This window comes from Betta splendens, chromosome 4 (genome assembly GCF_900634795.4).
Source record: "Betta splendens chromosome 4, fBetSpl5.4, whole genome shotgun sequence".
NCBI lineage: Eukaryota > Metazoa > Chordata > Actinopteri > Anabantiformes > Osphronemidae > Betta > Betta splendens.
In genome coordinates, this window is record NC_040884.2 from 25,649,452 (window position 1) to 25,670,976 (window position 21,525).

The 21,525-nt window shown below is 41.0% G+C and overlaps 2 protein-coding genes across 3 annotated transcripts; both read right to left on the reverse strand.

Annotated features, from left to right (window-relative positions):
- Positions 1–860: 860 nt before the first annotated feature.
- Positions 861–10,250, reverse strand: bsg (basigin). 2 transcript variants are annotated; one of them, XM_029147071.3, is made up of 9 exons: positions 10,029–10,250; positions 5,980–6,330; positions 4,493–4,661; positions 3,692–3,780; positions 3,453–3,589; positions 3,031–3,307; positions 1,525–1,549; positions 1,368–1,440; positions 861–1,287 (listed from the first exon to the last, which is right to left on the reverse strand). In XM_029147071.3, the coding sequence occupies exons 1-8, from the start codon at positions 10,090–10,092 to the stop codon at positions 1,380–1,382; spliced, it is 1,173 nt and encodes a 390-aa protein (XP_029002904.1). In that variant the 5' UTR covers positions 10,093–10,250; the 3' UTR covers positions 861–1,287; positions 1,368–1,379. The 2 variants fall into 2 exon arrangements, with proteins under 2 accessions (XP_029002904.1, XP_029002903.1); XM_029147070.2 differs by lacking the exon at positions 5,980–6,330 and having other exon boundaries at positions 10,029–10,246.
- Positions 10,251–11,003: 753 nt separating this feature from the next.
- On the reverse strand, positions 11,004–16,188 carry LOC114853555 (E3 ubiquitin-protein ligase RNF126-like). Its single transcript, XM_029147069.3, has 9 exons — positions 15,736–16,188; positions 15,069–15,127; positions 14,466–14,526; positions 13,756–13,991; positions 13,551–13,619; positions 13,394–13,463; positions 13,155–13,248; positions 12,849–12,964; positions 11,004–12,767 (listed from the first exon to the last, which is right to left on the reverse strand). The coding sequence occupies exons 1-9, from the start codon at positions 15,865–15,867 to the stop codon at positions 12,591–12,593; spliced, it is 1,014 nt and encodes a 337-aa protein (XP_029002902.1). The 5' UTR covers positions 15,868–16,188; the 3' UTR covers positions 11,004–12,590.
- Between the last annotated feature and the right edge of the window lie 5,337 nt (positions 16,189–21,525).

The following is a 21,525-nucleotide window of genomic DNA, read 5'->3' on the forward strand; positions in this document are numbered from 1 at the left end:
GAACACGCTTCCTCACAGTGAGCACCAAACAAAGCAGACCTGTCAAAACACTCACCTGGTGGAAACGGCACGAAGGTGTCAAATGAAGGTCACAAGAAACCAACGTTGTGATCCTTAATTAGTCCAGTGTAGTTTACTTACACGTAAGAGATGAGAAATGAGCCATGCAGGTCTGTGTCGCCATGTTGAAGTGAATTTTAATACGTGTTACTGTAATTACAGTGGGCTTTCTACTACACTGAGGGGAAAACAACGCGTGCCTGTTGCTCCAGGCTCGTGTTATCCTGAAAATGCGGGTTTGCTTGTGTCAGTTAAAAGGCGCCACCTCGTGGAGTAAACATGTAGGTGAAGCAGTTTTCACAGGCGCCCTGTGGAAACTGGAATGCTGAACGTACTCACAAAAAGCTGAGGAGTGATTTTAAGCGCTGAAAGTAAATGCACTTTAAGTCAGAACGTTCCCAAACTAACAAAGCCATTTTGTTGATCATTTTTCCTTTATCATGCTGGCTGTTAGGAGCTTCATTCCTGATGAGCCACCAGTGGAACCAATGGGGACAAAGTCCCACTTTATAGAACACGAATATGCATGTTTAACCACTTGCAGTAACTGAATTCTTTCTGAAGTTTGTCTTTGTAACAGGAAAGTCCCAGTTTGCATTACGATTCCTTTCCTTAGCAAGGACTTACTGTCTGGCAATTAGTGAAACTTTGTTTATAAGGAACACCAGCTTTCAGAGACCTAATGCACGAGGCTGCTCAAGGCCCACTACACTAGTCTTTACTTTCACACTGACGTAGCCTTGAAAGCTTGAGAGATGTGAATGACTGTAGCAACCAAATACACGATAGGGTCAAAGACATAAAATCTTAAAATTTTATTCAGTTTGTGCAAGTTGTACATTAGGTGGTTTTCCAAGTATTTAGAAGGTACAACATTTTACACAATTCTGGCTAAATCTTTGTGTAACTCTGAAATGGTAACATCCAATCACAACACTACTCAGGTTAAATTAACATATGGCTTCTGAGTCATCTACACAGTAAAGGGAATCGAGACATCGGTCCAACAATCGCACAGAGTGTATAATTTCAGATCACGTTTAGTGAAAAAGGAAAGAAAAAAAAGCATCTTGTTAAATGTTTACCTGCCATTTTAAACAGTAACTCATGCACCTCAGCCTCAAGCAAAAAAAAATAGTTAGTTTCTTAAAACATTAACATCTAAGCACAAAAAGGTATACAGTAGAATGTGCCACACAACCGCTGAACCGTGGACTGCATATCCATCTGCAAGAGGAGGAGGAGAAGTTAGATCAGATAATTTAGGGCATGCTGAATATTGCTCCCTCGCCGTCTTCTATACACACCTGTTTCAGCTTCTAGTTAGAATTTCTTTGCCTGACATTCTTGTCTTTGTGGTTAGAAGTAGAATTGCTCTTCCTGGAAAGACAGAGCGACGTGAGTTCTAGAGCAGACAAACCCCAAAAGTAGCAATGATGGTATTAAGCTGCTGACAGTACTTACAGAGGAGCAGATCCTGAGTCGTCATCTGGACAGTCAGTCAGTGGAGGCAAACAGAAAGAGGAGTCAGTTAAGTGTAGGTTGCAATTCTGTGACTAGTGTGAGTAACGCATGCCTGTTTCCCACAAATGACAGTGGCGGCTGTTACAATGCAATATGCTCTGCAGCATGATTCCCACAAGCTCAGTATTAAATCCACCTAAACATGCCCATTAGCTACATTTGTGGCAATAATTAATGTTATCATCAGTTCCACACCAATGTTGTTTTAGACTGCTATCCTTTAAAATAAGTACAATCACCCAATATATTGCATCAACATTTTAGTACATGGTCTTGCGTCACCCCTAGCATGAGGCTCATGCATTAAAAGCAAAAAGGACACTGCAGTGGCCATATTAGGATAAAAACCTTAACTGGCAGCCAACACACCTCCTGGCACAACTGTGTTAACACCAGAGCACGGGCATGTATTTATAAAGTAACGGAAAGAGCAGCCCCTGTCTGGCCAAATGGTGAATGAGACAAATGGTAAATGGGTTACTAATCTGGAGAAGAGCGTTACCTGTCATTTATCATGCATAAAAGTACAAGATGCAGAAGGCATGCAGACAGAATGCTGAAACCTCCCACTTTAACCTGTTCCATTTCATGTCAAACCATGACACTACTCTTTCAGTGGCTCAAATGTGATTTAGGAAAGAAAGAAAAGTGGAAAGAAAATATTCAATGCTTGCCCAGTTTTCAGATTGGACGGCCAGTGAAAGAGTGACCAAATCTTTGAGCATGTTACTCTTAGAAGTGGTGAAAAGCAGTATTTTCGGACTCCCATAGCTCCCCACCCCCCCACACACGGTCTCATCTCAGCCCAACCACTTCAGTCTGACATGCAGTTTTGTTCACTTACCAAAATGCAAAATCAGCAGCGAACAGAGAAGTAAAAATGTAAATAAAAAAAAGTTTCTGTCTCAGATTGTTAACAAAATAGGTGAAAGCCAATTGCTTTCAAACATAAAAATGCAAATAACAAAACCAAGGATAAGGGCTCATCTGAATGCATGCAAATACCTTCTGTACACCTCCAGCTAAAGGGCGCACTGCCCTCTTCCTTAAAAACGCCCCAGCTGGCACAGGCATGTTGGAACAGTAATTATATAATGTGTGCGCATTTTGGTCCTATTGGAAGCTAAATGGCTTCAAATAGTGGGTGCCCTCAGATGCTGGCTAAAGATTTGTAAAATGCGAGTACAGTCTTTCAATCTACAATTAATAAAATAGATAAATGACCATGACTGGGGAAGAATTTATCATAATTAGAGCTTCCAATGTGGCTGTTCACACTAAGAGGCAAAACAAATAGTTACTCATGAGAGTCCCATTAATCACTTCCACTCATTTTCCCATTGGCAAGGTGAAGGCAAGGCAAGGTGCTTGATTATCATAATAGGCCAGTGTTTCTTTGCCTGATTCTCAGTGTACCAACGCAGGGGTCCACCAATAATTACGTACCGTCATTGACCTCATCAGGCTTTCTCCTTTTCTCATAGATGAAGATGATGGTCACCAGGATGATGACCTCGGCCACAATGCCAAGGAAAGGCCAGAGAGCAGCCAGACGGCTACGGACACGGAGGTGGATCCTGTCACTGTTTTTGCCAAGTTCACTGGTTCCATAGCAGAGGTAGTACCCAATGTCTTCTTCAATGCTCAGGTCATTAATGGTCAGAGAGGTCTTGTTGGGTGTGCTCTTAATCTCATACTTGTTGCTAGTGCCATTGGTAATGGGCTGAAGATTGTATTTGAGACACAAACAGATTTAAGCATTACTTCATATACAGCATATATTGTTTTAACTGACAATGGCAAACAATATTGACTGGAAGGTCTGAGAAAAATTCCATTATGATCAGAATGACAAGCATGAAACATACCACTTGAAGGTCTTGTTCTTCTTTATACCATGTCCAGTCAGTGGGCAGGGGATAGCCATTACTAACACACACCAACACAGATTTATCATTCTCATTGCCATGCTCAGAGTGCTTGTAAGCACTGACATGGGGAGGTGCTACAGGAAGAGCAAAGAAAATATTGTGGTTATACAGACACTTGTGCTTAATCTCCAGTTTGATTCAAAACAGCAACAAATCTCTAGTTATAATACACTCACTTTTGACTTCAATTGTCTGTTTCACCTCTCGGTCAGTTTCAAACACACATTCATACTTCCCTCCAGAAGTCAAGCCGATCTTCTCCAAACTAGACAAGGAAAACATGAAAACCTTAAAAAAAAAAGTCATTCACAACAAAGTGCATCCTGTATATTACATAGAACCTTTAATGACTTATTCGTTTTTCTCTTTGCAAAGAAAGAAAAACTACAGTGGACCCTTTTCACGGTCAAGAGCTGATGGTAAAACTAAAGCTGCTTGTCCATCCAACAAATCTCTCAATTTTTCTCCTGTTAAATACAATCCCACTATTGTGTGTTGTTGCTGCTGTCCCGTACAGTCCTGCCTGCTCGCTCTAATGAGGAATTAGCGTAAGGTCAAGTAAGCACACTGCTGGGAGCGCTTATCCCTGCTGCCAAAGCTACTGGCAAAGCTGCACGTCTGCATGGTCCATCTCTCTGCTGATCAAGAGCCGTGAATGGTGCCCATAGCTCTGCTACTAAGGCAACAAACAAGGAAGGAAACTGGCTTCTCAAACAGCAATGTGTGAGGAAGTCGTTATCAAAAGGACAAAGATTGGAATTCACCACAGAAGTGTTAAAAAGGACCAAAAGACAAAGACAAAATAAGAAGGCTACACAAGCTCTAACTTGAAAGGGAATTAATGCAAATGAGGAAATTGCATATAAATGTAAATCAACACCAGATTGTATATGAGTAGACTGTGACCTTAATTGCGTCCTAGGAACTGCAGGGCAGAGTTACCCATATGGCAAACCTCAGGAAGAGAAGATACTTACTGGAGGACTGTGTATGGACTAGACCCACTCTTCTTGGAATTATCAATGTCTTTGCCATTAAGCTTCCAATAGGAACCTTTTATGGGCATGATGATTTCCGTCAAGTTGCATTTGAGTACAGCAGAGGTCTGGTTGATGACCTCAGAAGGGTCGGCAATGATGTTAGGGGCTGATGAACAGACAAGGACAAAATTATTATTTGCCGTTTTCAAAGTAAAATGCTTCAGTATACCAGCTTTTAATAAATCTTTGATAGCTTAGACACAAATGACAAGTTCAGTCTTATATGGAAATTGTAATTAGGATATTGTACTCAAATGCATTACAGTCACAGGATAAACAATTTTTTATCTATGGTCAATTATAATCAACTTATAATAATTGTCTACAGCTGCCATCACAAAAGTGACTACATGCCATTTCTTTTAGTGGAGTTGTTGAACTGAGACAACAAGACATTTTTGCTCAAGCAACTTTTGAAAGTTAGATTGTTTGACAGAAATAAGAATTACCAATTAAAAACCTTTGCATTGTATTTAACTTACCAGTTTTCAGAAGAAAACAAATTCATAAAAAAAAATATATATATACTTCCACACAAATACAGGTTCTGTATAAATGCACAGCACCTTTCAGGAGGGGGAAGAAAGAGATCCCCTAAATGGGGAGACCCATCCCACCAACTGTAAAACACAGGGAGGTATAGGGATTGTACTGGAAATCTAACATACAGCAATCTACGAAAGGTCACAGGGAAAAGTATTTATAAAAGACATGCAGAGGAACTGACAAGAAGGGGATGAAAAAAAATATTAGCAGCTCCACTGTTAAATCAATTTAAAAAACTTTTTTTGCTTCAGTCAGTTGAAAAAGAAAAAATATATATAATACTGGACCACAAGGCAGAAAGATGCCCCATGGCTGAGAATGTGTCATGAGTAATTAGTTGCAAACTTCAGTGCCTATAGTTAGGCAGGCGAAGCCACAGGAATCGTCTAAAAGCAATCAGCCAATGGGGTATTGCCAGTGTTAGTATCAATTAAGGAAAATGAGCATTAAGCAGTTGTACTATTCATATAATCTGACACCCCTTTTTGTTTTCAGAAATTATTTCATATTTCCATAAGTTTCTGGCAGGAGTGATTTGCAAATTTCAAACCTTATGACCAGTATTATGAGCAGAAAACCTGTCATATTGGTATTAAAGTCTCGAAAGAAGATAAAAAAGGCATCAGATTGAAGACATGTTCTGTGTCAGGATTAGGGAGCAGCACAGCCACGCTTTATGACCGGGTTCATAGTGTACTACAGAACAATCATTTGGGGACAGAACAGGGAACGTGTTTACTGGGTAAAGCAATATGGTGAGGGCACTGGACCGGAAAGCAAGGGAGAGTAAAAGGGGCTGAGTCCAGGACTTTACTAATGAGGAGCAAATACCCAAGCTACTTTGACTGGAGTCTCCTTATACTCCTTTTTTCACTCACGTTCAATTACAATAACGTTTGCCTGCGAGCGGATCCACTTGATTTTTGGCGTCTTCTTCAGTTCATTGCGGTCAGGATCGTTGGAAGCGCGGCACTCGTATGTGCCTGTGTCGTTGAAGGTGAGGCTAGTGAGGTGAATGGTGCTAGTAGCATGCGCTATATATGTGGCATTTATCTGTACACGGTAATCCCGTGCCCCATCAAAAAGCTGGGTGAAGGTCTCATTAGGCTCCTCACCCTCAATAAACCACCACTGCACCTCAGGAATGGGGTTCCCTATCACCTCACAATGCAGCTCTACACTGTCATTGATCAGCTTCATTTGAGACAGGGGAGACTTGATAAAACCAGCTGAGCACCGGTTACAGTGAGCCCAGCAGAAAAATTTTAATGAGATTTAGAAGCAGCGGGTGATAAGAGACAGTGATGAAAGAAAAGACAAACAAATAGGGAAAGAGAAAAAATAATGTCATTAAGACAAATGAGATGAAAATGTGAAAGTAAGCACAAAGAAAAATGGTAAATGCAAAGACACAAATTTTCAATTATTTTGAATAATGTTTAAATTTGCTGGAGATTGAAATAAATGATAAAATACAAATTCAATATATAAAGTGTTTTAGAACAGGATAAATGTACATTATTGATTTATAAATCTTATTTTATTTAGGAAGGTGGTGTCTCTAATTGTCCACCTCATCTGGAAATAACTGTATGAATGTTTGCTCTGTGTAAAATATTTAAAGTGAGCCAACATTACTTAGCATTGACAGTTACTTTAGGTGAAACGACAAGGTGAAAAACAAAACACAGCAATAAAGACATTTAAAGCAGACAGTTGCATTAACAAGACAGTAAAATAATATGTGAGGATCAAGCAGGTAATGGTATGCGATTCCAAACAACAATCAGTTTGAAATGCTGCAATGTTTGCAGGAGTGATGACATCTCACTGATTCACATGAAAATTTCATGTCACTTTCATGGCTAGAGCTAAAGCAGCAAAAGAGTGGCATGATGTTTCTTTTGTACGACACGTCACGCATAATGGATGTTTTTAATGGATTTCTCATACAGTACGACCTGAGGATAAAATTAAATACTGTTTCAGTATTAGTGAAAACCAGTGCAGGGCCATGGTAAGGGTGAGAAATGTTGAATTTAATGAGCTGTGCAGCACATCTTTCACGGGACTCCTTGCTTAGGTGAATCATTCATCATAGATTTTGCCTGTAAACATGGCAGCATTAACAAAACAAAAAGGTTAAAAAATGATATTAAAAGCAAAACAAAAAAAAACAAAAACATGAGAGCCTTATGGCAGGGACCAAGTATTTCAAGCTGCTAGGCTTTTTTGCTAATGATTTAGTGCACGTTAATAGTCACCATTCAATTCTCACTCGGCAGCAAATGCAAGTGGCCATACCAGACCTATTCAGAAACACAAGACTATTGAGCAAAATATGCTACATACCTACAGAAAAAAGTATTGTTTACTGAGGGACTGTTAAATCCTTGTGTCTGTGTGGGTTAGTGAGACACTGAAATACAACACTATGAAACCCAGCTGAAGGAACTGATGTATGTGTATGCGACATAGCTCTGTTTAGATTTAGTTAGGAGGCCAAGGAATACAGAAACAAGACCCAACCCTCTCGCCACACGAGCCTGCATCGTTTTACTCGAGCCTCCTGTGGTTGCACTGGGTTAAAGGCCTTCGAGGATTCAGATGAATAGAGGGACTGCAGTGCCCCCCCCCACACACACACACACACCATTTTGACCATCACATGTGTTCTAATGCTCACTAAGCAATGGCTATTTAATGATTTATATATGAAAGAACAGCCACTATTTATTAAACTGCAAATGTATTACCCAAAGTAAATTTACAGATCTTCCTTTCATTAGGAAAGGAAATGTTTCATTGCTTTGATTTCCAGTTAAAACTTTCAGCCTATATTAATGTAGGACAAAACAACAGGCAGTATTTTACGTGTATATGAAGTAACAATTCCAGAGTAGCTTCCCTACCATTAGTAAAAAGGTCACCTTCATAGCACATGCCTCGTAAAAGTTCAAAATTAAATATAGTCTTGACCTGGACCTTAACGTGTCCACTTTTAAAGTACACAGATCCTTCACTGCCCATTATCCTCTGCTCAACAACACAAATCAAGCCTATTTGCTTAGAGCCCCTGCATACTATTGTAAAATAGAAAGTTGGTTTCACAGTATGGATGTTGATTATTTAGTGTCCTTGCTTTATTAACCAATGGAATTTTTTATTCAACTAGCTGGTTGAAATTTAACTTGAGAAGGCGTTTTTATAATCACCCTTTAAGCTGATATATAAAAGACTGAAGCATAGAATCCTCTGGCCAGTTTCAACACTAGTATTTTGAAATATTCATGCTGAATAGGTTAGGCTAATACTGCGTCATTTTCAATACAAAATGAATGTCAGTCACTCCCATGTGATGAAGTAACACTGAGAAATGCACATGACTGAAAAGAAGCCTGGATAAGCTTTCGTTTAAACCCTGTTGTATTTGGTCACGGTCAATGTTTTGAAATAAGCAACTCCTCATGAAGGAGCATATTCTTATCATTCTCAGCCCACATATATATCTTGACTGTGCCATCATTTTGATCTTACATAAGCCAAGTCCACTTTATCTAAGGGAAACATTCAGCTGCAGTGGATTGGCACGTATTTTCCACTACTTTCAGAAAGTCATCAACTCTCACACCAACAAGAGAAAAGAATTACACTCCATGCTACTGGACTGACTGCAGGCTTTTATCATCACTGATAATTTGATGAGCGCATGTTAAGCAGCCACAGTTTCAAAATGGTTGTCAATAACAAAATGAGTCTGTGTTCAACACCATTACCAAATTACTGCAACTGACAAATGGGGGTTTTACAACTGGATATTCTCTGCTATATTTTTAATTTTTACAAAAGATAGCCTTTATAACCAGTTTTCTTTACCAAGCTAGAAGAGGAAAAATAGAAGATCGGAGAGAACTGATTTTAGTCCTCTTCTACTCTAGACCTCCTGGTATCATCTCTAACTTTAAATTGACCATGTCTGATCTACACTTTGGGAAACAATAGGAGATATTTGTTCGGCAGATTTAAATCAAGCATAATTTTTCAGTGGAAAACAAACCCGTGTTTAATTCTTTGAGTACTGCTCCACCTAAGCCCTAGAGGCATTTCAGTTACACCAAACATTCACTAAACGAGTGACCGTCCTCCTCAGTTAGGTCCCGGTAGTGCCAATCACACATCATGTGACACAATTGATTTGTTCACTGTAATCAAGCAAACACAGGTCTGTCCGGCGTTGATCAATGACGACCCGAGCCGTCAAACCTACAGGACTCAAAGGAGCTATGGGGTGTATGATGCTTATACGATACGGCCACAGCCAGAAAGGTAAAAAAGATGAGCCTGGAAACTTGTTGAGTCCAACACAAATTGTGACCTTTTCCAATGACCAATCAGCGCGATTTGCGTGGGACTCGTTGCCGACAGTTCTTTCAAAGAATTATAGGCACGTAATGCTTAGTCAAAACGTGCCGTGAGAGTAGAGCATTTAATTCTTAGTGAAACGAGACTATCTGTAATTTAGCTAACTGTGACTTGGGATGTGTTGACGTTACCGAGAAGCCGTAACATTAACTGACATTAGGCGGGCAACAGAAAGCCGCTTGTAAGCAAGAACGCGGCTTTGAAAAAAATAAAGGCAATGTTGAAAAACGCTGACACGAAACGGCCCAAACGACCGCTGCTAATTGGCTAGCATACAATGTGCCGCTAGCGCTACGCCTGGTTCACGCAGCCAGGGCGAACGTAAATAGACTCGTTTAACGCTGTGGAGGAGAGCGGCGTGCGTGGTGGTCGTCCAAGTACTTATGACATCGAAAGCACAATTATTGTTAGAAAAAAACGTTAGCCTCAGTGGTCGAAATTTCGATGTTCGAAGCCAGGGCAAAGTCTAAATCTTCAACAAACATGGCTGACACAGAAATCTTACCTGTAGACGCGCTAGCTCGCCAGCAGCCCAGAAGAAGGGCACTCACAGCCCATAGTAACTTCATGCTTCTAATCAAGTGTTTGCTGGGTCGTCGAATTTGCGCTCGACTAGTGAACGCCGAAATGTCTTCCCCTCGTCTACCGGACCTGTCCTGGGTGAGCTGAATGTGACAGTGAAAGCAATGGAGTTGTTCGTCCTCTAGTCGCACCTCACGTAGACAAGCACGTACGCATGACGCACGTCCAGGGGCGTGGTCACGTCAGGACGGCGTTACACTGGCCTCACGTGAGGCCATTTCAACATTCTTCTTTTCTAAAAACGTACTTTGTTTAATGTATTTTATCACACTTTGGGAGCGTTCAATTAATTTTAAAAGATGTGACTAGTTTACCAAATTAGATGAGTTATAATCATGACTCCCAGTGTAAGGGCAGCAACTGCCAAGTGAAGGGAGATGAAAGCAGCTATGCAAATAAATAAGTTCTAAAGTGTAGGTTTTGACCTACACCTTTGTAGAAAACAGACTGAAACAGAAGATACTGTTAATACCACAACTGATATGTGTCACTGGTGGAAATCTGGCATCAGTTGACATTTGTAAAACGTATGTATGTAAAAAATGACAGACCATTAAGTATCATTTTTAAGAAAGCATATACATCTGTTACAAAACCCTGACATACTATGCTAAAGGTTATTATCCACATATGCACAATTTTAAATAGTGGCTAAAGATATTGGATTTTTAGAATAAAATGTATACATCAACGCAAGGTATTGTACACAGCTCAGTTAACACAGTATGAACACTGCAGTTACTGTGTTGTTAACAAGGACCCATTTCACGTTGGCTTTGCAGCTTGACCAGTGCTCAATAGCTCAGTTAAAATAGAACAATCCCTTCAGATTAAAGGCCTTTTAACCTAAACCCCAAAGGAAAAGAACTGTACAATGTGAAGGAAATTCACCCATATGTCTAAACAATTAAAGGAAGCAGAGTTTATTAGCTTGGTGATAAGATGAAGCAGACAGGTACTCGGTGAAGCACTGAATATAGACTTTGTTTACTATCTGCATGCCTTTAGTTGAGGCGTTACTTTGAACTAACACAAAAACAGTATTATGCATTGAATTCCACTTCCAGCAGTGCACACTAATGATGCTATTGTTCACCGCTTCATACTAGGTTATTCTATGAGCCTGCAAGACGTCAAAGGAACACATCATTTGTACTGGGCAACACAAACCAGTATACAGCCCAATTGTTTGCCAAACAGGTTCAACATTCAACCACTTTATTTATGTGCTATTAGAACAAATGTGTCATGTTTGTTCAATTGTAAAATATTTCTTGTACCAATGAATACACAATAGAAAATGTCCTGCTCATTTTAAGTAATGCACTCTCATCTAGTGTCTGACCACAGTACCACACATTCACTGCAGCAAAGGAAACCAACCCTGCCTCTGGATATTAAAAAGATATTTCTTAGTCGTTGTCCCTTCTTAAAATAGAATGCCATGCAAAGTCATTCAGTCCACTTTAAGACTACTCTCCTGCTCCTGAGTAGACAATTAGAATGTATGTACACACAGAGAATTTCATATACATGGATTTTGAGTGGTAACACTCATAACTTTATTTTCAATGATTTTATACATGATCATACTGCAACAGGTTTTCAACTGGCAACTTTAGAAAATATTTAAGTTGTGTGTATGTTAAGATGCACAGAGATGTTTAGGTGTATCATGTGAAAAAAACTCTTGGGCTTGCAGAAATTTTTAAAAGGTGTGTGTGTGTGTGTGTGTGTGTGTGTGTGTGTGTGTGTGTGTGTGTGTGTGTGTGTGTGTGTGTGTGTGTGTGTGTGTGTGTGTGTGTGATTTAAAGTTTATTTTTCACGTTACTGTCCAAAACAGCACAAAATTCCTGCAATGTGACATACAGTGGTACCTGTGTGGTGTCAGGTAATCCTAAATCTGTAAGTGAATCTTTAGTAATTCTTGAGAACCTAATTAACCAAATGCAACACCCCTTTAGGTCACAAACACAACTTAAGTGCACGCTTAAACCGTGTAATTTGAGTCACTTTATCTGTGATATGAATACTAGTCAGATAAAGCAAAAAAACTTTTCTTTTGCTTTACTGGCCAAAGTGGGTTGTTTTAAGTCATATAAATTTAGAAATTAAAAAACAAAAACACTGCAAATGTCTTAATGTCCAGAGTTTTCTACCTTTGGATTCTTTTGTTTTCTTTTCTCCGTTTCAGGTTTTTCAGCCTCTTGAAGTTTTTACGTTTCGCCACATCCTCCCTGACAGAAGCTGCACTACAAGCCTCCATCCTTCATTTGTTCAGGTTCCTGATGAAGGTGGACGAAACAGGGCAAGCAATAAAATACATGGATATCATGTATCACTTACCGCTGAATTAGGCTTGAGTGCTCCTGAGGAGATGCACTCAGGACTCTGCTTTTTAGCAGGGGGAGACTGAAGATCCCTGTTCTGAAGTACAGCCTAGGAGCAATGAACAGCTCATAGGTTGATAAGAACAAATGTGTCTCTAGGAGTTATCAGTGGAGTTCTCATTGCTGGCCGAGCTTGAAGACTGAGGGGTAGATGAGGATGAAGATGAGGAGGAGGAAGATGAGGAGGTAAAGTTCATCCCTGATAGTTCTGGAGGGTTTGTTGCTGTGTTTTGTCCACTTAGGCTTTTTCTGCACACTGGGCAAGTGTCATGCTAGAGAAAAAGAGATGTTTATAATTATTTTAAGTGAATGCTAATAATTAAAGTGAGCAGAAAATAGGTAATGGCTAATACCTGTTCCAGCCAGGGTACTATGCAATCATTGTGGAACATGTGATTGCATGGGAGCTGCCTCACATTTTCTCCAACACTGTAATCTTCTTTACACACAGGACATTCAAGTCCTGAAGCTGAGAGAACATGAATAACTTCAAGCACTAAAACTTCAGGCAGAATGAGTGTGTGTAGCATAGTCAGAATAATATAGTTGCATGTATTGCATGGTAATATTACTGTATAGAGACATTGCCGAGGTTGATTTGCATCAACAGCGCACCAAACTTTCGAAAAACAACAGTTACAGCATTTTATGTAACTTACCCACATGCTCATCTGAAATTTGTACTGTTGGAAGACTCTTAATTTTATCTCTATCAGCAGGTGGAGGTCCTGTGTTCTCAAATTGGTTTAATAACTGACAAATGAGAGGACAAAAAACGTTAATATTAATGTATGTATGTAATGTAGGTAGTTAATGTATACACATTTGAAATATACAATCAAAAGTTTATAATTAGGTTTTAGTAAGCACAGTAACCAAATAAAAACATGAGGATTACCTGTGTTATAATTGCATCTAGTCCATTAGCCCCCCAGGCGTAATCCATAGGATTTGAGTGGAGAACACCCCTTTAAAAATATGAAACATTACATTTACACAGAAATCTGCTGAGAAGCAGCTTCTTATTGTTTTATAGCTCTGGTGCGGAGACTCACCAAGGTCCAACACCAATATTTGGCATTGCAGTAGGTGCAATTATTCCATTGACTAACTGCTGAATAATCCTGCAAAAGTAAAAAGACAGACTTAAAATAGAGTAAAGGACTAAACTGAAAGTAGTTTGTAAATACATCTAAAGGATGTATATCTAGGTAGATACAAAAATTCAAGAACAAGTGTGTGAGAACTACTGCTTTTTACCCTTCTAAAGTGGGAACTCCCTCATGTCTTCCTACTTGTCGTCTCGAGCCGTGGCGACTTCTCGGTTGCCTGGCACTATACCGTTGTCTTGATGCAGTTTCCCTTTCTCGTCGGTTTTCTGCATCCCGATTGTCCTCAGTTCCAAGTCCAGACCCAAATTCAAAACTGTCATCAAAGACACCCAGAGCAAATTGACCATAGCCTGAAGGGAATGTAAATAAATGCTGGTCCACATTCTGGAAGACAGATAAAAAGAAAAAGTGCTAAATATTCTCATTATTAGAATTCTGATAACAGACTTGGGGAACATCAGTAGCCTGTACTTAAAGTTAACCATTTTCTATTTGCTTTTGCTTATACGGAGGTTTAAACAATTATAAATCTTTGCTAGCTGCCAGGTCAAACTTCACGCAAGTGGGTGTAAATTCCTATTTCTCAAGGCATGCTTTCAGCACATAGTCTTCATACCAAGCTGTTAGTGGCACTAAACATCAAAGAATCATGATAGTATTACTGTGGAGAGGGGCTCTGTAATGAAAGAAGAAGTGGAAACTCAAGTATAACTTCCATCACACCCATTACTAGATAAGCAAAATAAGGTTGGAAACCATTTTAAAGTACCGGTAATGATTATTCCATTACACAACATTGTCAGAATCGAGAGGGGGTCACATGATTGATAGAGTATGAGTAAAGAATGAGTTACAAACCTCAAATGGCCGCTGTGTCTGGGGCCCACTGGAGATGGTAGACATCGAGCCATTTTCAGAACTAAATAGGGAACGGAAAATTAGTTGTGTTAATTTAGTAAAGCAAGAGATTTGTTTTCCATTCAATTCTGACATTCCTCTTTGTCCCATTTTGTGAGATGCAATTATATAAATGCCAATTGTTGTAGAACCATGCAATTTGATAAAAAAGTTAGTCATAATAATATATCTTACAATGTAGCAGGATTTGGCTCTGTTGTGAAATACTAAGACAATTTTAACAGCCTATTTGATTGATTACAAAGCCATTGCAAGGTGAATTACTGTGTGAGGACTTGATCGATGTGTCACAGTGTCACTGATGGAATTGTTTGCAAAATGCTTCTTTCATGCAAGTGTTTTAAAGCTTAGTTTTGCAGGGTTGGCCCTCCATGTAAGCTATTTTTTAGTATGGAGTACCAGAACGTTTGGATGTCTAGATCTAGGTTAAAATATCCTTTGGGGACTATTCATGATATGGTTCCATCCATAATAAATAATAATGACCCTTAGTATGAAAGTTTAAATAAGACTCGTAAATCATTATTACAAGTACATACACACCTCCTCTCCTCCAGCAGCTCCTCAATAAACCCTGATTCACATCTTGGACATGTATAATCCTGTTAAAACAAAGGAACACAACCATTAATAACATCCTACGGAAACCTGTGGCAGCTACAGCCTTGCCACAGATCATTCTAGCCTGCCACGGTTGTCACCTTACTGAATAGGAAATCAGGAAAGGGGCGCAGAGGCATTGTTACCGCTAAATCACTCGCATAAATCTAATGCACAAATTTTTAAGGCAACTGTTAATGGTGTTCATTAATAATATAAGCAGCTATGACGCGTTCATGGCGATTATAACGTTATTGTCGACACTTTACGTTCTTGCTTGTCGTAACAGTTAACAGGCTAATAAGCCTGGTAACCTCTATGTTAACTACGATGTAGATTTACCAAATGTTTAACATATTTAACAAAACGTAGCAGTATCTTGTGTACGATTACCAATTCGTGGTTGTGTGATTACAGATCGCATACCTAAACAACAAGCTAACTGACAATGAATAGCGCTAGCAAGATATCGTAAGAGCAAGCTAAGCATGTTAGCATGCTATCAAATGGCCGCACCGCTACACCGATTTCTACTGAAGTAAGAATAACACTTTTGTATCTTACATTCACCCGTGGGTCTGTGGTTTTACTTTGTGCATGTGCTACTCACAGGAAGCCGAGGACTAATCTCTGTCGAGCATCTGTGACAGAAGAACCGGCTGGGACATGGAGGAGCTTCAGCCATCTTTAGTAAATTACCAGGTAGAGGGGAGGGGCCACTACGGAGTCCCGTAAAGGACATCTAGAACCTACGGCGAACACGTGATGACTGGAAAACGTCGTTTTATATAGTTTATATAGTAAATTATATTATTATTAGTGTAAAAATAAATTACAGACAACAAACCCACCTCTATGTTACTATTAAACTCAATTATTTTTTTATAGATTTTTAGCGTTCTTTGGCTATCCTATATGTATGAGTTAATATGCAATTAATGCAATGTCAAACGTGATGCTATTGCCTTACATGTTTTTTTTTATTTTATTGTGAACAGGTCGAATTTATTTGATCACTATGACTACATTCTACATTTTGCCACTTGGTGGTGCTTGTGTGTCTCAAGTAGCGTTGGTGCATTCTCAGCTAGTGGGGAAAAACTTGGTAAACCATGTTCTTACTAAGTAAGATTGAAAAGCTGGGGTTCACCTGGCCAGAATTTGTGCTCACATGCCAGTACAAATGGTTCAGGATGCTAAAATCTCAAGAAGGTTGATGTAATACCTTAATATTAAATCTGTAGGTTTTTATATACCACAGAACTAATCTGTGTCTAACTTAGACCTGATCCTGCAGCATCAGAAATCTATTTTGTTCCTTGCTCATTTGCAAAACTGTTATTTTGTTTTTTGACAATAAATTAGCTTTATTTTGACACAGGTTACTTTTCCACTGGATTCCTGTCAACCCCCTTAATCCCAGCAGGATAACTTAAATATTTAAAAGTTTTAAAGCATCTGTTTTTGAGCAACATATCTTGTCAAAAGTGGATAGTCTTTTGTCCTTTAGTTCACAGTTGTTTGAAAACTTTTAACAAGTTTCAGATCTGAGGCATAAAACAACAGTAAATACATATCTTGTCACATGGCAAAGACATTGTCTCATTTTGAGACCTTCAGTTGGCGCCAAAGACAACTGAAGGCCTCAGAAAAAAACTTGGTTACATAAGGTTTGGAGGAAAAAATGATTGATTTAAATTATGGTTTCTTGTCTGTAAAGTAAAAAAAAAGAATCCCCTTTATTTTTACAGGTATTGCTAATGTGATTACCATCAGAGCAGATTGATAGCCATAAATGTAGCACACAGGTCTGGAGTATCTCTACAGGGTGGTAAAACATGCCAAGAATGAGTAGGTGTTCTCATCCGACCGCCTGACAGCCAATCAAATCTCTCAATCCGTCTGGCCTGACTTTTGTTTTTTTTTTACAAAGGTCCAGAAGTGTCTCACTGGATACACGTTTGTTAGATCTATAGTAATATAAACAAATGGATGTGATAGTAGTGTATCAGTAATAAACCAAAAAATAGTTTTTGTTGATATTAGCAAATACCTCCAAATCGTTCTATTCAAACTGGACGTTTTCACAGAAGAAAGCTTCAGTGTAACTTAGTTAGGTTTGAATGTCCCTCTAGGCCAATGTTGTGTCTGATCTGGCCATGTGGGAGCAGGACAGTCAGGGCTGTCCCATGGGCTGAGATTAAAGGGGGCCTGATAGTACTGAGGTTTGCTATGTCTGCCTGGCTGAGGTAAGCTATTGTCTCTGCACTCAGTGCGTCACTGCCATCGCAGTCCACTGCTCATTGTAGCAATGCAATCAGGGGAGTGAGTGACCGTGGGTCAGAGACAGGGCACCAAAGAAAACAGCTCTGCAAGACGCTGGCCTTGCACAACATCAGAAGTTTGATTAATGCTAATCTGCATTTTAGGTTTGCTGACTAAAAATGGACACTATTTACTGAGCTGCTCTGCTTGTCAGCAGGCGTTTTGATTTATCTATTTCCTTCATTCATTTTACTGAGGTCAGATCTTCTGACTGACCCCCTTGAAAAACTGAACCGATGCTGTAAATCACAGCGCTTGGTGGAAGTAACTAATGACATTTCAACCAGCTACTGTAACATGTTCAAACTGAGCGTGCACACACAGCGTCACTTCTGTTCTCAGGCCGCCTTTTATTGCATTTAAGTGGCAATAAAGTGTTGCAGCCAAGGCAGCAGACAGATATGCTGCGAGGGACACTGCTGCTTTTGTCACTCCAGAGTTTTTCCAGACTCTCCAGCCGGGATTGCCCCACAGAGTCCCTCTGGGCCTCCAAATCTCTCTCTCTCTCTCTCTCTCTCTCTCTCTCCTTACACACACACACACACACACACACACACACACACACACACACACACACACACACACACACACACAGTAATAACAGCCGCCTGCTGGAACTTCCTGGGCCTCTTAGTCATGCGTCACTTGTTTTCAGTCCCACCAATCCAAGACTCTGTCTCCCCCCAGACACGCTCTGTCTGAGCCTGTTGTGTCACAAGGCCCGTGCATCAAGTCCTGTGACCTGTGCACACATCCTGTACATACAGTACAGTACTTAAACCTGGGTCACGGCAGGTCTGTTCTGCTAGTGTGTTGTGTCATGTCCTATTTGCTGCGCTGCTTGTGTTCCAGACCAAAATCTCTTGGCATTGCATTGGTACATAAGTGTTTTGAATTACATCACTCAGCAGCTAACAAAATATAGATGCTGCTAGAGGAACATATGAGCACAATTAGCAGCCGAGTTTAAGCTGTCGATGCAATAGTGTTTGTGTTGACACACAGCAGATGTTTCAGCAGTTCAGCAGTTGTCTCGAGCGGTTCTTACCGGCCCATTGTTTTCACCGGATCCTTTCCAGTTATACAGAGTGTACTTATACTTTTTGCTCGCACCTTAACCGTTTTCAGCTATGCAAACATTTTGTGTTTGTCCTAACGTGCGACTGCATGTACAGCCAGCCGCGTGTGTGTATTGCTTTGTTGTGTGGGTTTCCAGGGCGCGTTGTTAGACCATTTAGCGTGTGTTCAATATATACAGTATGTGTCAGTGTCTGCGTGTTTATGTTTTTCCTCACGCAGCGGTACAATACGTCTCGTCCCACGCAGTCCACACTGAGCAGCGCGGGCACCGCGAAGGCTGTCGTAATCTAAAACTGACCGTCGGCGTGTTTACAGGATGTGCATCGCTCTGTTCAGGGGGAGATAGAGACCATATGGGCCTGAGTTCACTCGTGTCCAGCGGCGCTGAGCGAGGGATGTTGGAAGACTCAACAAGCTGTGTCACGGTGGCTGCTGGAGCTGTTCAGCTAAAAGTAGCTGTTGAAAATGAGCAGACAGACTTGAATGAAGTCTAAGCCAAGGTAACTTTCCCAACTCGTCTCTTTGCTGAAGTTGCATGGCATACCATAATATTGCTCAACCAACTTTCCATGATAACCAACCAACTTTCCACGAAAACAAGTAAACATTTGGGCCAAGGCTTATTAAAGCATTGCTTCTAACTTGTAAAATCCACCTGAGAAGCTGATGGACCTTCCAAGCCTCAAACTCAATTTTAGTCAAGTCGGGACCCAGTGTCGCCCAATTATCACACTTCATTGACTTTATTCAGATATGTGGTCCGATATTTAAACGCAAACTCAAACCAAAGTTAATTCAGTGACCTTGTCGTTCCAAGTCTGCAGGCAACAATTTGTGGCTTGATTCAGCCACATGTTTTCCCAAAAACGCTGAACTCTTTAAGGACCAGACCGATATAAATATTTATTAAATATCATAAAAGTTCAAACCAATCACATCTCGTAGATGAGACATTTTGTTATATATTTTCAACACAATTTCGCTTTAGTATATGTGAGTCAGACCACACACAGAGCCAGCAGAGACGCTGTCCCAGAGGTCTCCACCAGGACCAAGACTAATTAGGAACAATTAGGATTTGCACAACTTCCCAACTTTGCCCATTTTCAGATCTAATTCTGCGTAAATCGCCCACAAACACTGCAGGTAAATCTGTAAAGTGGTCACTCATTTAGTTTTATGCACATCTTCATAACAGATCCACCAAGTAGCTGTTTGTCTTCATAATACATTGTCAGTATTAATCTGTGATGATTTGTGTGAGTGATCATCTATAAATTTCACATTACCTCAAATGAGAGCTCATAAAAAGCACAAGGCACTTTTCCAAGAAATCCATAAAACTTAAGTATGTTTTAGTGTAATCATCACTTGTCAGGCATTAAAAATTGCTCATGTGTGGAAAGTTTGAAGCCTGAGCAACGACACAAGACAGGAAACAAACCACTGATGCTGATGTATCCTGATGGAATGATGGATCTGATATCTATTAGTTTCAGCTGTGGTGCGGAGCTGTTTACAATCCAGTGGCGCGACCCAGCGAGTGGGTGGTCTCCAGAAACACTGCTCAGCCGCTGGTTTCATCACAGCCTTGTTTCAGATCTAGCTGTTGTTAGACGGCTGTTAAGTTACTGGAAGTAGTACGGCGACGCGGCGGAAACGATACCATGTGGATGCCGTTGGGAATGCGGCCTGACATATCCGCCCAGGATGATTACACATCCCCGAAATGTCACCGTGGGCGACGTAAACAACTCGGCCAGGACGTCATGCGCGTGACTGATCCCCGTGCTTACGCCAGGTGAGCCATTATCACGCCCACGCGAGGCCCACGCTGACAAACAAGCGCCGGGCCACGGTCCGGCGGAGGAGACGCCGACACCTCGCGGGCCGCGCCGCAGACCACGACAGGCAGAACGGGGGTGAAGTGGGCAGCGGATTCCTGTGGTCCCAGATCGAGTGTAATTAGAATAGCTTGGAAATGGCTCATAGGTTGACTGTGTGGTCATGTTGTTAGCAGCCGGCACGGCCGAGCCGCATCACGTCCGGCACCAGTCAGAGGGCTCATCATCACGCACAGGTTGCACTCGTTGCAGTTTCCGGAGATCCAAGGTCCCGATGACTCGATCAAATGGGTTTTTTAGTGGTGCGAGTTGGCTCATAGGAGAGTTTACGGCCTCATTGAGTTAAGACCCCTCTTATAAAACGAGGTATATACAGATCACTTATCCTCAGCCGTTAATGACGACAACTGAACTGGCATCGGGGCGTCATTGCTCAGACGCCGTTGGCAAAAAGGGCCGCACTGACGTCACGTCTGCGTGCCTGATAACAAAACCTGACTGATGGTGTCTCCAAAGCAGCGACTCTTAGGAATTGCATTAGGATTAATCAATCATTTCACACACAATATCCATTAAATACAGCTTTTATGTGTGGGCACAGCAAGTGGCATTTTTATTTGGCCTGTTCAAACTAACAAAACTCTAATTCCATTCCCAGTGTAATAAAAGGGCAGTTAGACATGAATATAAACATATCCCTAAAGTTGAACCAGATGCTGCTGCATGGCAGAAAGGCAGATAAACAAGGGAAGTACACAGGAAAGTGAGTCAGTACCCGAGCCCTAGTACCTCCACACGTCCTCCCCTCGGCTCCTTCGCCCTCCGTTCCCCTGACCCCTCCCCCCAGACGTGGGGGGGGGGGTTATCCTCGAGGAGACGGGGATGTGACCCCCTCTGCCCTCCCTCACATCAGGCCCTGAGAGGCCTGTCAGGGAGGCGACTGGGCCACTGCACGCACAGGAGGGGACGTCTGAACTGAGTGAGTGTCTGTCTGCTGCAGCCTGACCCACCTCCCTCAACAGCAGCTGAACCCAGCGCTGCCCCTTTAGTGTGATCTCATTTGGATGCGATTGAGAGTGTGGGAAACATTAGATGCAGATTAGCACAGGAACGTGGTTGACTGGGACATGAAAACAAAGAGGACACGTTGG